Source organism: Indicator indicator, chromosome 5 (genome assembly GCF_027791375.1).
Source record: "Indicator indicator isolate 239-I01 chromosome 5, UM_Iind_1.1, whole genome shotgun sequence".
NCBI classification, from domain to species: Eukaryota; Metazoa; Chordata; class Aves; order Piciformes; family Indicatoridae; genus Indicator; species Indicator indicator.
In genome coordinates, this window is record NC_072014.1 from 17,079,003 (window position 1) to 17,093,503 (window position 14,501).

At 35.5% G+C, this 14,501-nt stretch overlaps 2 protein-coding genes across 2 annotated transcripts in view; one reads left to right on the forward strand and one right to left on the reverse strand.

Annotated features, from left to right (window-relative positions):
- CERKL (ceramide kinase like) overlaps positions 1 to 625 on the forward strand; it is a 51,632-nt gene extending 51,007 nt beyond the window's left edge. Inside the window, exons 12-13 of the mRNA XM_054380967.1 lie at positions 109 to 284; positions 544 to 625. Of these exons, the coding sequence (XP_054236942.1) occupies positions 109 to 284; positions 544 to 625 (258 nt within the window). The remainder of the gene's footprint in view (positions 1 to 108; positions 285 to 543) is intronic.
- Positions 626 to 4,541: 3,916 nt separating this feature from the next.
- ITGA4 (integrin subunit alpha 4) overlaps positions 4,542 to 14,501 on the reverse strand; it is a 35,982-nt gene continuing 26,022 nt past the window's right edge. The window contains exons 17-28 of the mRNA XM_054380986.1: positions 14,080 to 14,156; positions 11,382 to 11,532; positions 10,585 to 10,683; positions 10,077 to 10,156; positions 9,649 to 9,735; positions 9,047 to 9,137; positions 8,285 to 8,392; positions 7,903 to 8,022; positions 6,488 to 6,607; positions 5,874 to 5,972; positions 5,542 to 5,661; positions 4,542 to 4,634 (exon numbers count right to left, since the gene is read on the reverse strand). Coding sequence (XP_054236961.1) covers positions 4,542 to 4,634; positions 5,542 to 5,661; positions 5,874 to 5,972; positions 6,488 to 6,607; positions 7,903 to 8,022; positions 8,285 to 8,392; positions 9,047 to 9,137; positions 9,649 to 9,735; positions 10,077 to 10,156; positions 10,585 to 10,683; positions 11,382 to 11,532; positions 14,080 to 14,156 — 1,245 coding nt within the window. The remainder of the gene's footprint in view (positions 4,635 to 5,541; positions 5,662 to 5,873; positions 5,973 to 6,487; positions 6,608 to 7,902; positions 8,023 to 8,284; positions 8,393 to 9,046; positions 9,138 to 9,648; positions 9,736 to 10,076; positions 10,157 to 10,584; positions 10,684 to 11,381; positions 11,533 to 14,079; positions 14,157 to 14,501) is intronic.

Below are 14,501 nucleotides of genomic sequence, written 5' to 3' on the forward strand. Positions count from 1 at the left end.
TTAAGAAAAAAAAAAGGGCAAGCTCTTTATTTCAAGTAATCCAGTTTGTTGCCAAGTTACTGCCTATGTCTTTCATCTTCATTTAATATATATCTGTGTTTGCTTTAGTTTAATTTTCCCTTTGTTGAGACCTACACGGTTCAAGAAGTAAGAGTACAACCAAGGCTTAGAAATGGGCTTGATGCCAAAGACAATACATGTATGAATGCTGCTTCTGCAGAAGGACATCACCCTTGGAATATAGATGGAGACCTAATGAAAGAAGCATCGGAAGTTCATGTTCGGTAAGGCTCAGTACTGTGTTTATGGATGTGCACCTGTAGCAGCTGAGTACTGCAGTGAGAAACGTGACACGTGTGTATTTAACACAGATGATGCCAAAACTGGGACTTGTAAAGGCTCTAAGAATAGTACTGTCATGCACTGCCCAGCCTGGTACTTTTCCTGTTGTTTGGGCCACTGCCAACTTTGGAAAGGTTTGTTACAACTCACATGGACTTTCCTTAATGAAACTGATAAAAGTTTGACTTCCACACTTCACAGGGTGCATCCTCAACTGATCAGTCTCTATGGAGTGAACACTGATGACCTGGAGAGTTCCCAAGCAACATGCAATTGCATATAGAAGGGAGATACTGCAAGTTCTGTATTAAAGAATCTTTTTCTCACCTCTATGCACAGCTGTCCAAAGCCCCAGTCTTTCACTGAGTTCAATTGTTGTGCTTAACTGGGTTGTTTGTAATATTTCTGGTTTTAAATTTCTATCAAATTGTATATTTTTTTATCAGGTTGTATTTAACTGTAAAGAAACTACCATGCTTAACAAGAAAAAAATTAAAACTGACTATATTGTTAACTTAAAAATGTGAGGTTTCAGAAGTGTCTATCTGAAGAATTTTTTTTTTCTTTAACATTATTTTAGCTTCTGCAATAAATGCAGTCTGAGAGAGTGGTAAGTCTGTGCTACCAGTGCTATGCAGCTCTCCATGTTGTCAGGTAACTCAGTTCAAACAGTGGGTGGAGGTATGGTGAAACCTCATGCTGAAGAATGATGGCAAAATCTAGATTTATTTTCTTAATCAAGTACTGCTATTTCTAGTTATCAGTGTCACTGTTGCCTTAATGTATTTGCTTTCAAATTGTTTCTAGTCAAAAAGTAGTACCAAAGAATATGCTGCTGTTTTACATGGCTTTTCCTGGTTGAAATTTTTAAAGACTACTCTTTGTACAAAAATATTTAAAAAATATTTTATCCAACCTAGAACCGAAATGACACTCAGCATAGTTTTTGGTGTTGCTAAGGTTATGATAAATAACTTAGACTTGTCTTGAATTATTATCACTTCCTTACAGGACTTTTTGTAATTTATTAATACAATTATTTGGGATGATAACAAAATAAGACTATATTCTTTCTGTGAACTGGCTTTCTCTGCCATGATGAACAGGAGAGGATTGACAAGTTTGTCTGTCTGCAGGACCATGGGGCTAATGAACATTTCCCTGGTCACTTGTCTATGAATCATTCAGAAGGTGTTTGACAAATAATGGTATGAAAGCTGCATTGCCTCATGGCTTGAACGAGTTGCTTTAAGTTTTCTTCAGAAAGCAGTTGAGTATAATGTGAAATCCAGTCCTTTGAGCCTGTGCTAAATGCAGGGCCTAAGCCTTTATACATAGGAGCTATAGCTACTATATTTTTATTCTAAAAACTACTTGTTAAAAATTCTTACCTGTGATAAATGTGTCAAAGATGTATCCACACCTACAGAACTGCGGATGATTATTTGTCTCCTCAGAATAAGCTGTTACTTGTTGGAAGTCTTATAACAGCTTCTGCAGACAAACCTGGCCAGACAATCAAATGCCTGCTTCATAGGCAATTAACTTGTACAGGAATCTTAGAGCTAGTTCTGCTCTCTGTGCTGCATTGAGTAGCTACAGCGCAGGATTGGAGTCACACCATTCTTTGGGCCAGACGGGGTCCTAGCAGGGCTCTACACAAACCTCCTGCAATGTGAGAATCTAGTTACAAGGTCAGATCTGACTGCTCACAGCGTCATCTAGTCTGGCCTTGAAACCTCCAAGGATGGAGGTGACACAACCTCTCTGCACCCCTGTTCCGAGCTGCCTGGCTCTCCTCAGGAGGAAGATGTTTTCCTCACATCGGGTTGGAACCTCTCCTTTCAGCTTATACTTGTTCTCCGAGTCGCAGTGAGTAGTCCCCTGGTAAACTATTACAATCGGTCCTACATCACATCAGGTACTTTTAACATGTTGAGACAATTCAAACTAAATTGCTTAAAGTTGCCCAAGAAGGAGATTCCAGCTACATCTAGTACATTTACCTGGTTTTATTACATAACTGAACATTAACAAAATAATTGACCTTGCAGAAGAAGTAGCATTCATGTGCTTAACTGGTTGGAGTTTTTTTTAAATAAAATGAAATAGTGATAATTTATAACCTTGCCACCAGCAGGACATTGTACATTCATTTTTGTCAACCTGGTTTATAAAAGCTACTTGAATTTTGCTTCATGGCCTACGAATAGGCAGCCAACATTTACACATTTGTAATAAAATCAGAGTAGGAAGTGTACAATTTCCAAGGCAGTATTATCACATGTACTGACTTATGTAAACCATTTCAAAGATAAATAAAATGCTTTAGTTTCACTTCTTTGCATTGTTTGTACTAAAGAATGTTAATGCTTCTTCCAGTACTTGAGGTATATAGTTATCAAATCAATTTCTGTTCAAAGATATTTTTGTTAAAGTGCAAAAATTTACTGAAGCCATTTGGAAGATAAGCATTAGGTGTCTATTTTCATAGACGTCAAGAAAATATTTCAACTTTATTGTGGTGGGATTTTTTTTTTTAAAGGATATATACACATTCATTTTTCCTTACACTGCAGAAGATTTTAGAGAGAAAATTTACTTCAGCACAATCCACATCTTTGGCATCAAACAGTGAAAGGAAATTACAAAATGGTCCCAAATACCTTTAGAATCTGTGGACAATATGTCTTTTATGGCACCAAACACCCAATTAGCAAAAGTGCTTGTTGAAGGCACTCCATTTGCTTTTGAGTCTTAGGCTAATTCCCTTAAGATGGTGCAGCTTCAAAGTGTATGCACATATTACATTCATTTCTCCTTGCAGTTCAGAAGGACATCAAAGGCACAGCAAAAAAGGCCATACTGCTCTTGCAATAAATTCAGTTACTGAAGAAGTTGTACATTCTCCAGTTGTATTGGGGAGCAAATACCTTTTTTTCCCCCTGGCTTGTACTGTTTCTCCAAAGCTAGGTGGCAGTGCAAACTTATCTAGCTGAAGAAACTTCCTGTAAATAGCAGAGCAGTGGTTTGAACCATATTTCTATTCAGTCATTTGCCTTTTCAGAATGGCTTCTGAGGATTCCTGTTTGGATCATATTTATCTGACAGCTTCCCATGAACCCAAGCTAGCTCTCCAAATTACTTCCTTACTAAGTACTGTCAGGTAAAAGATGGCACATCTAAAGATAAAATTTGGCCCAGGCAGGTTGGCATTTGGAATCTTTCAGGGAGGTGTTTCTCTCTTGTCATCATGTGAAGTCGTTTGCAGTTTCTTCAGGTCCTGGAAGGAGGCCAGTACTAAATACAACTATGCCAAGTACTACAGAAAAATCTTCAAATAAATAAAAATAAATACTTGCTTTAGAAAAAACACATAGAAATGGTCATTGGAGAAGTTTAAAACATTATGACAGAAGTAACAGAGGAAAGGATGAAACAACTCACTCTGTCATGCTTGCAAGTCCCATGTTAAAGATGGCTACAAATGATGATCTCCTATACATTACTCTTTCTGCAGCTGAGAGAGGCCTCTGTGCTGCATCTCCAGGCTGCCCCACAGAATTCCCTGCTCTGATCCACCTTTGACCTTCCTGATTCTGCCTTACCTGTATTTCTAAGGTTCTGCAGTGTTGTGGTTGTACCTGTGAAGCCAAAGCTTATAAGATTACCTTCAGAAGCCCAAGAGAGCTTTCAATAGCCATTTTCTACATCCATATGCTCTACTTTCGGTCCCTCTATTGGTTTAAGTTAATTTACCCTTGTAAAAATGCCAAAGCAAGATAAGGATTTCTTCTTGAATGTCTCATCCAAAGGTTATTGAATAGAATAACTCATGCTAAAGTGTTTGAGATCTTTTTTTTCCAGGACCAGCCAAACATAAAATTTTCTATAAATTCTTTTTTCTGGAAAGTAATTCTTCTTTTTATCTTTAGTGTTCTTCCGTCTGTTTGAAACCAGATCTATATGGCATTTCAAATATTACTGTGAGACTTCAAAACAAATTGGTTTAACATTTTCAAATTAGAAACACAACAGTACTCTAGTAAGCTGTAGTCCTCCATAAAGTTCAAGGAAGCAAAGTGTATTTTGTAAGAAGGAGTGACCTCAAGACCAGTTTTCTTGACATTGGTGTTTCTCCTGTGAATGAACCTGAATCTTAAATTCTTCACTTTAAAATCAAATGTTTATTTGCCATCTTAGTCATCTTTGTCCCCATTTGTAAAACTCCAACTGTTTCTTCTGTTGTTGTCTTGAGAGATTGGTTTGTATTGCCTTTTGAAAAAGCCAATCTGAAATACAAAATTTTGAATCTATTGTCAGCAATATCTTTGATATCTAACCCATAAAAGAGAAGGTAAAATAAAATGAATATATATGGTGTTAAGGAACAGTGCTATTTGCCATTGCTTTGTCATACAAGTAGTAAGAAAGTGTTACTCATCAATCAAAAAAGTGGTTTTGCTGCTGCTTTTACTTTTTTGGAAGCTAATACTTTCACGCAAGGAGTAAAGGCATATGGGCTTGTGAACTGCAACAGTCCACAGAATGCAGTATTTTTTTTTTTCAAATATGAAATAGTAATAAAACTTCCCTGTTAAATTTGTTTCATTTCTACACTTCCCCGGGAAGAGCAATGGATGGAGAAGGTCTGCATGTAGGTGAAGCAGTTAAGTGTCTCTTAATTGCTCGTCAGAGAAGGTGAATCTCTCATAGTTTCCTGTTTTACTTAAGCACAGGATTTTTTTAGCATTTATGTCGCAGTTTAAAATTTTAAACATTTTATTCTGGCATGAAACTATTTTGTAGACTATTAATCATCATGTGTCAAGTGATGTTTTTGTGAGATGGTGCTCCACACTTAATGATCCATTTGAAGTTATTAAATGATGTAAGTCACTAGGAAAGATGAGATGCCACCTAAAACCATGGGAAGGATTTGTGCTGTGAATAACAGAAGATACAAAATACACAGAAGATAAAATGAAGGAAAATGGGGAAGTATTTTGAAAAAACACAAGTTGGAAGTAGGAATTCCTTTTTTTTTTGATGGGTTTTTGTTTGTTGCTTTTTTTTTTTTGGAGAGGGGACAGATCATACTATTATATTATTTATCCTTTAACCTGCATTAACAAATCCAAAGATCCACTAACAGTGTGAATTGCTAACTTGAAGTAGTGAGAAATACTGAAGGCTTACCTTCCATAATATAAATGAAAGAATCAAAAACAAGGTAACGCCAACGATTAAGCCTATTCCAATAATTAGCACAGTAACATGGTATTTTGGCTTTTGGTGGTGCACTCCTTCCAAATAGACCTGGAAAAGCAGAAAGTAAGTTTAGTAGCAACTGATTATTTTTTTCCCCTTAAAAGATACTAAAACAAACTAGGAAAATTAATTACATTTTGGAGAACTTAACACTGTATTCATTGCCTGTGTATAGATATGTATAGAATTCCACAGTTTTAATTGCTGTTGGTTTTTCTACTTTAACAAGTTTATCACAAATTCATTAGCAGAATTCTTACATATGCAACTTGTTTGTCCTTGTATAGTTCGATAACTTTTGTGTTTTTTTCTGGTGAGGCTGTTGCTCGTACTTCAAACTTCAATGTCGATACATCATCCTGATTAAAAAAAGAAAAATAAAAATCCTATCTTTTAAAAAATACCTTAAACACATTAATTCCTACCCAGCAAAAATGGTATCACAGCTGCTCACAGAAACAGAATCTCACACAAACACAACAATGGTGCCTTTTTCTGATCACAAAACAAATTAGTACCAGAAGCTGGAATGAAGCCCAGTTGGATTTTACTTAAGTCCACATCCATGCTGCTTTTCTTAGAAAAGTACAATTGTGAGTTGAAATTAAATCCCAATCCTGCCTAATGCAGCCAGAATAGGCAAAGCAATACACACTATAAAATCTGTACTTTAAATGATAGTTTTGTTTTTCAGTGGCTTTGATTTTTTTGTATATAACCTTGTTTTCCTTGAAAACAAAAGAGGTTAAAAGCTGAGAGTTGTATTTAATTGTACTGTTTGCAAAAACACATTCATACTTGGAATTTACATGCAGAAAATAATGCAAATATGTCTTGAAATATTCCCCTCAAGTATGAAAAATTCATGTGTTACCATTTCTAAAAGTGAAGGAGTAGCCTCCAGCTGCAACTGAACTGTTGCTTCTTTCCCACTTTCCATGCTTCCAAGTTTGCAATATATTTGTAAGCAAAGGCTGTCATTTTTCATGCAGTACTGTAAAAGGGAAGGAAAGATTAAAACTGAAGTTTATTGAAGTTATAATTTTATTATTAAAGACACTCAGGGATCCAGTGAAACTCAAATATCCATGTTTGTTCTTGAAAATTCAGGGTGTGACCCTACACTGTCACTCTATAGTGCTAAAAGAACTGTACAGGGGACCAACCTTATCATTGTAGAATAAAAGAAGTAATTTTTCTGAAGAATTCAAGTTTGTTTAAATTGAAAAGTAACAACTTTTACAGAATGATAAATGACAATAACTATATGATATCCAGTATAAATAGTATAATTATCCTTACACTTGCACACTGACAGTCAACACCATTTCACTGAACTCTGGAGATGACAATAAAGGAAGCCTGGGCATGATTACATACTTTATCCAAGACTGCAATGTCCAAGTTCTGATTTGATATTCTAGTGCAGGCTGTCTCTCAATTGTTGGTTGACGTTCCTTGTAATGTGCTTTCTTAAAGTACCAAATTAACATATTTTAAAGTCTCCACTTTTTTTTAAGACTAAAGTATTAAATGAATCCTCACAAACGTAACACTTAGGATAGCAATTTTGGTTGTGTTGTCAAGTATCTGATCTCCAGCAGGGTTCATAAGCAGGTACAGAGGGATGAGCTTGAACAGGAAGGCATGATACTTTCCCAGCCTCTCAAATATTTTTAGTAAGAACTACCTGAGCCAAAAATGATTTCCATATATTTTGGAATTCTTAATGACTTTCACTCCCATTAACTTGTATAATCTCCTTTGGAACTCACTTATTTTTAGCTTTCGTAACACCCTTCAGTCAGAAGTTCCACTGTTAAGTACTACTTAGGATTTTCTTGGTTTTTTTTTTTTTTTTTTTTTTTTTTTGTTTGTTTGTTTTAATATGGCTTGAACTAGTTACTATTTGATGGCACTTTTTTGATGTGGAAAAGGTAATGAATCTGCATACTTCACATAATTAAAATCAAGACTCTCCTTCCCATAACTTTCTATTTGTTGCTGAATTTCATCTATTATTTTCTTTGCCCACTCATTCAGTTACATGACCCTTTGCCAGTTCTTGGTAGGTGACTGTCATCCACATTGACTTTCAGAGACATGTCATTAATCAACTTTCTCATCTCAGTTCTCACCCCTTTCACTGAAGTCAATTACAACTATGCTGAACTTATTATGGGTCTCATCATAAATCCTTGAAAGACTGCTCTGGTGACCTCATTATATAAGATATACCATTGTCTTAAGGCTCATTCATACAGTCACTGATGCCAAAACAGACCTTACCATATGTCTCTTAGCAGGCTTTGAAAAGAAAGTGACGACATCCTTCAATATGTTTTCATTTTTTTCTGCTGCACTACAATTTCTGGGATACTTATTATAGGAGCACTGTCCAGCTGTTGTCTGGAAATAAACAGCATCATCAATGTTAGAATTTAAACATCAGATAATAATTACAATACAGATTTCTGAAAGGCAATAAGCTCAAAAGGAATGTAGATATTACTTTCTGAATTCTGAACACATGGAGCTGAAGATCACCCTATTCTTGTTCTCTCTGCTTCATGGGAGCTAGCAAATTGAACGCAGTTCTGCTGTGCTCTTGCTTCTCTTTTTCATAGAGTTCATATAGCTAATAAAATAATATTAAATAATCTGTGCTTACCTTAATATCCAGCACGTTGAATAATTTGAAGTCGTGGGGTGGAAAAGAATTAGGTATCACTATCTCGAAGTTTGTATTTGGAGCCATGCTTGGTCCTGCACTTATAACCTTGTGGGGATTAATATTACACATTTAAAGCTTTAATTCATGGTTGTTATTCAAGTAACAAAATATGTATATATGAAGTATTACTATATGAAACTTCACAGAATGGAATAGCACCTATGTTGTTAAGCTGTCATGAAAGTGAATCCACTAGGAATTATAATATGTTCCTTAATTTATTCTATAGGCTTCCTGAACACTTCACTTCTCTGAACCCAAGGACTAAAGTAGTGCTAATCTGTGATGACTACCCCGAGGTCATACAGACTGCCTTCTGGGAGAATATGCAAAAGGAACGAGGAGGGATTAATGTCTAACTCCTGCTTTTAATCCACTGGAGACAAATCTGATACCTACAGATCCTCTTAAAAGGAACACTAGTTCCTTTTGCTTCCTGTAAGATAATACCTTTTAAAGTGTTTCTTAATGGAAGAAGTGGCAAGTCAGAACTGCTCTACCAATTTCAGTCCTGCTTGTGCTAAGTACTTTTTGTCTCACCGTTCAGTGGAAGATTGTCCAGACTGAAAAAAGGGTTCAAAGAACTAATAGCCACTTTCTGTCGCTAATGCACGGAAGTGGCTCACCGTGCCCTTGTTACTGGAAATATAAACATTAATATTCAGAACAATGATAAGATTTACAAAGGAAAACTCTTACATGAAAAGTGAAGTTGATGTTCTCCTTCATACATGTAACTGCTGAATCTTTCTCATTTGTCCCATAAACAAATGAAGCTGGTGATACAAACCTGCAAAGGTTCAGAAGGCATTAATGAATAGAATTGCTGTATATCATTAGCATAACTTTCTGCTTCCTAGTTTCTCCAGTAATGAATAGAAATCCTCTCTACATTTGCAGACTTTTCTCTTAAAGGCAGATCAATCAGAAGTCATAAATCCTTGCTCACAAGTACACTCCATGAGCACCCCACCACAAATCCAGAATATAGCCTATGTTAGGCAGGGAGTCTGAGGATCTGCTGTGCTCTTATTAAATACATCTTTCTATAAAAAAATATTCTTCAAATATACTTGTCTGTTAAGAAACAAGTTGAAAGCACCATGGATATCACTGGTCTCATCTCACAGCAGTGGAAACAATATCTTCAAAGTGTATAGGTCAGAGCCCAGGACAGCTGTGCCATCTCATTCCCGGATTTTACAGCTCCATCACACTTCTGCTCAAAAGGCTTTGACAATTTAGAATATAAACAAGGCAACAGTTCTATGGCTGTGCAGCTCTAGCAATAGCTGACTTACCCATGAGTATTTAACTCAATCTCATATTTCAGAGGTACAGCTAAGGTTAGGGTGTTATCCAGCAACATGTTCCCACCTTCATTTTTACTGTAAAGATGCAATGAGAGAAAAGTGAGTATTGAAAGCACCACCATATGTCATGCACAATTTCTTTAAACAAATATTAATCAGACCTTTTAGCTGATTAGAAATACTTATTGCTAAACATGTCAGGCAGTGGAAAAAAAAAAAACATTTTATCCTGGCAGAAATCATCTCATTATTTAAATACATATTAGTTGGGTTATTTTTGCAATTTCCCATTCTCTACGAATTTGCAACTGATTTGCTTTCTTGCAGTTGTACTTTGCTATGCCTTTCCAGTGTTCCCTATTCTGTTTTCCAAAACCAGCTATGTATTTTATTGAGCAATTTTTATTAGACTTTACCAGGTAGCATTGATGAGGATGTCAAGGTCGTCTTCTGCTCTGGTAAATGAACTTGCATCCAAGAGGAAACTAAAATCCAGCTATAGAATAAATAAAAATTGTCTTAATACACTTTAAATGAAACTATTTTATTAAACTCATTTAGATTTTCCTGCTCTGAAAAAAATTTGAACTAAGAAGACCCTTGCATTTCTTCTTTTGTCTTCTACTCCCTTTCTGTTGACCCAACAGATTTGTTCATAGCCTTAGTCAGCTCACTTGTTTAGGAAGCCAAGCACAATCAGCTGATGTATAATACAAACACTATTGCTTCATAAATTGCTCCAGACAGTTGCTACAACCAACTAATTTTAAGAGTAGCACAGAGAGACAGATACCAACATGACAAAAGACATTAGTTGGGGGTGAAGGAGAGAGCCTGAAATATGAGGGTTTTTTTCACTTCCCTGAAAATCTTCATAACATACTCAGGGTGTTTTTAAAGCTAGGGATTTCACATTTAGCTTACCTTTGATTTTTGATCAACATATAAATAACCAACACTGCACTCAAGCTTTACTGCATGAATTTCTTTATCTAATACGTCACAATATATCTGCTTTTCTTCCTAAAATAAAGGAGAAATTAATAATGATTAAAATAAAAGAGCTTCCCCCTGACATTTCAAATTACACACACACGCTGAAATGGAATGGTTATTTCCCTGAACTAGGTGTTGATTATTTCACTGATTCCAATACACAAAACATTCATATTATTCATGACTATTTTAACATATATCGATTACTGCATCCTATTACTGCATCTTCTGTTTCCTAATACTGAAGTTAAGGTGTATGCATCAGGCCCACTCAAATTTAGTGTTAATGTCTGAAAGGTGTCAGTAGGGGTCTACAGGGAACAGTTATTTAAAAAAAAGACAGCAATTAATTTGTGACTTCTTCATAAAACTATGTTTCTTTGAAGAAGAGGAGATTCAGTGAGACTTTGCCAATCACTGAAAGCATGGACATCAGACAAAAAGTAGCAGTAACATCCTGAAATACATTTAGAAACCATGTTTTTCAATTGTAGGTGTTACTGTCACATTCTGTTATTAAAGTCACCTGTACTGATTAATGTGCAAGTGCTTTAGGTAGCTAGAAATCTGAGAACTTAAACACTGGAGCTTTGTCAGGGGATGGGTATAGGTTGTCAGCATCTAGAGAAACTCAATATTCCATTCACGCAATTTTTAAAGTATCTGGCTTAAAAAGGAAAAATATCAAAGGATTAGCGTTGGACAGATTTTTTTTTTTTTCTTACCATATCTAAAACTCGGATGAAATAAAGGCCTTTAGGGAGATGAATGTGAAGGACAGTTTCATATGCATCATCTCCACCATTAAGGAGAGAAACATTCAACAATAAAGTCTTCATACTGCCAACAGTGAGATATGTTTTCTTATCATAAGGCCTGTAAAAATAATTACCATAACATAAAGTGAAAAGTAGTTCTGTATACAGTTAGTATGCAAAAATTTTCCTTCACTGCTCTGTTGGTTAATTTTGTTCAGTTCTGACAAAGCTCAGCTGTAGACCATTAGGAAAGTTTTTATTCAGACCTATAACTGAAGGTACTACTACAGTTACATGATGGTCAGCTCCAGTATTGTACTTTTTAAACCCCGAGGTTATTAATGCAAGAACATTACTGGATGAGTCGTGCTTCTGGCTTTTACAAGATAGTCCTTTCCTTTACAGATGAGAAGAGCAATGTGGTATTACTACATTTGTTTCAGACGTTATTTCAAAATTCAGCCTTTGTACTTGAAGTATAAAACTCAGTTAATATGAAACAGGTCCCAAAGAGGGCAAGTGAACATGCCTGTCTTATGATCTGTGCAATGTTCTATAGTCATGTTACAAGTTACACCCTATGGGGGACTAAAAGTAAACTTCAGCTTGACATTAAAGTTTAATTAAGACTTCTAGAAAGGTTGCCTAGAAATAGACATTTATGAGATATTCTGGCTTGAAACCAAAGCATTAGTCACCAAACACCTTTGGGAAAGAAGCTGGCACTTGGAAAAGCAACAGAAGGTAAAAGCACTGCATTAAGCAGAGAGGTTCCAAGACAAAAGCGAATTAAAGAGAAAGCCAACGTTAACGTTTCAATAGCTTAAGTTTAGCTTAAATTTTAAAATTTTACTAGTTACATGCTTAGCCTTTAGTCCTCTTATATGCATTAAAGCCAAGCTCATTAACAAGATGCTGTCAACAAAGATGCCTCACAGCTTAACAAAAAGCACCAGGTGCACATCTGGGACTACAACAAAGCTGAACTAGAGCTTTTCCCTGGTAATCGTATTTCATTCTTCATTAAAAAATGCATGATGCAAAGTAAGAATTGACGGAGCAGGCCAAAATCTAAGCAATTTAAACAAAGCATGATAGCTTTTACTTCATGTATACACATACATGAAGACTCAGCAAGTAGAGCATTACATCGATGATCCTACTTAATTTCATTATTTTAAGACTGGATGTGTTTGCTTTGCTGTTCAAGGATAATGAGTGCATTGTGTCTAGACAAAACACTTCACAGCTAACTAGTTTTTAATCAAGATTCTAGGGGTACAATGTAATTTAAGGTGATACTTCACACTTTATCAAGATATTTATCCTATTTATTTACACTGAAAATCTGCTACTGTTACCTAATACCAAGCAGGTATGTTGTAATCAGTTTTAATTTCTTAGAGATCTGAGTACTTAAAAATTGTATTGCTAGTGTCACAAATGAAAATGCTGCGCAGCCTTTCTTTCTGAAAAGCTTAGAATTGTTAAAATAAAATAACCATCAAGTCTATGCAAATGAAAGGACTTTAGAATCCTGCTACAGGCCACGTGTAAAAGGAGGCAGAAAGGATGCTAATCTTATTCTGAAATCTATGAAGATGAAAAAGCTTTTGCTCAGGATGACACGGATGTGATTAATCAGCATTGATTGCCATCATCTTGTGGTTTCATTTTGGGTTTTTTGGCCTAGTATCTTGTTTAAAGTTGAATCAACTTTAAAAGTGATAAATCACATGAGGAAATCCACATCACACACAAAATCCCTAACTAGCTGAAATTCACAACAGGTACAGTTTCTCTTTTTGCACACCAACAAACAACATTTCTTGATTCAAAGTATAACATTCAGTAAAGAAAAAATTATGATAATAAAATGCAACTTAAAATCAAATCATTAAAATCCATTCTGAATAGAAATGATGGTGCATGGCTTCAAATTTTCCTAAGACAATGCTAAATAGATATAATACTCTCAACTAAATATTCTCACAAAGTATTGCTTGGTGTAATGCAGATTCTGCAAGACAATAATAATTGAATTTAAATATTTTGAGAGTGCTTTAAATGTCTTGCTTAATAATAGGATTGGAAGGATTTCAAAAGGGAAACATCCTAAAGTATCTTCTTTGTGCAGTTCAAGAGCAGCAGAAATAATTGAAAGGCTGTCAATTTAACATTATTACATTCTGAGTATACATTGTGCACTGTATCTTCACCCAGTTACATATGAAGTGTAGAATACATGGAATCACAGAATGTTAGGTGTCGAAAGGGACTTCTGAGAATCATTCAATTCAACCCCCCCTGCTAAAGCAGGTTCACCTAGACCAGGTAGCAAAAAGAACACGTCCACAGGGGTTTTCAAAGCCTCCAGAGAAGGCAGAATTCAAGTTTACATTTTTGAGAATTATTTTATGAGCTGTAAAGTCTTCTAATCATGCAAGAACAGGTTTTCAATTCTGTGTATTTCTGTCTCATTTCCTGGAAGATTTACTATTCTTCAACAAAACAGAGCTTTACTCGTATTTTCTCAGGGAGTCTATAGTCTACTTCTGTGAATTAATGTTACTTACATACAAAAAATTAAAGAATAATTTAGTTACAATCTTATTGCACCTTTAAAAGAAAAAGAGAAAGAAAACAGGCGCCACATCATACTTACTTTGGGAAAGCAACGTTTCCAGAAACTCTCAAGTCAGCAGAACAATTTTCTTGGGAGCAAAATCTGGCAAAAACAAACTACAAAAGACAAACTTAGAAAAGCACTTTAGTATACTATGCAGATTATAGTGAGGACAAGTATTTCCAAAGAAAAAAGCCTCTCACTGTTACCAGTTATCTGGAATTGGCTAATAGCTCATGCTGCTAAAAAACATTCAATCAGGCTACAACTTGCTATGTTCTAAACACATCATGTGCACCCAGAACAACAACAGAGATGTTTTCCAGTCCTCAGTCTCTACCAGATAAACCAGTGGGTGTGTTCAGCTGATTTTTTAAAAGTAGTACATAAAAAGGGCAGTGTTTTACAGGATCAGGAAGTCTCTCCTATGATACAGCACATGAACTTTTGCAAGAGAGTTT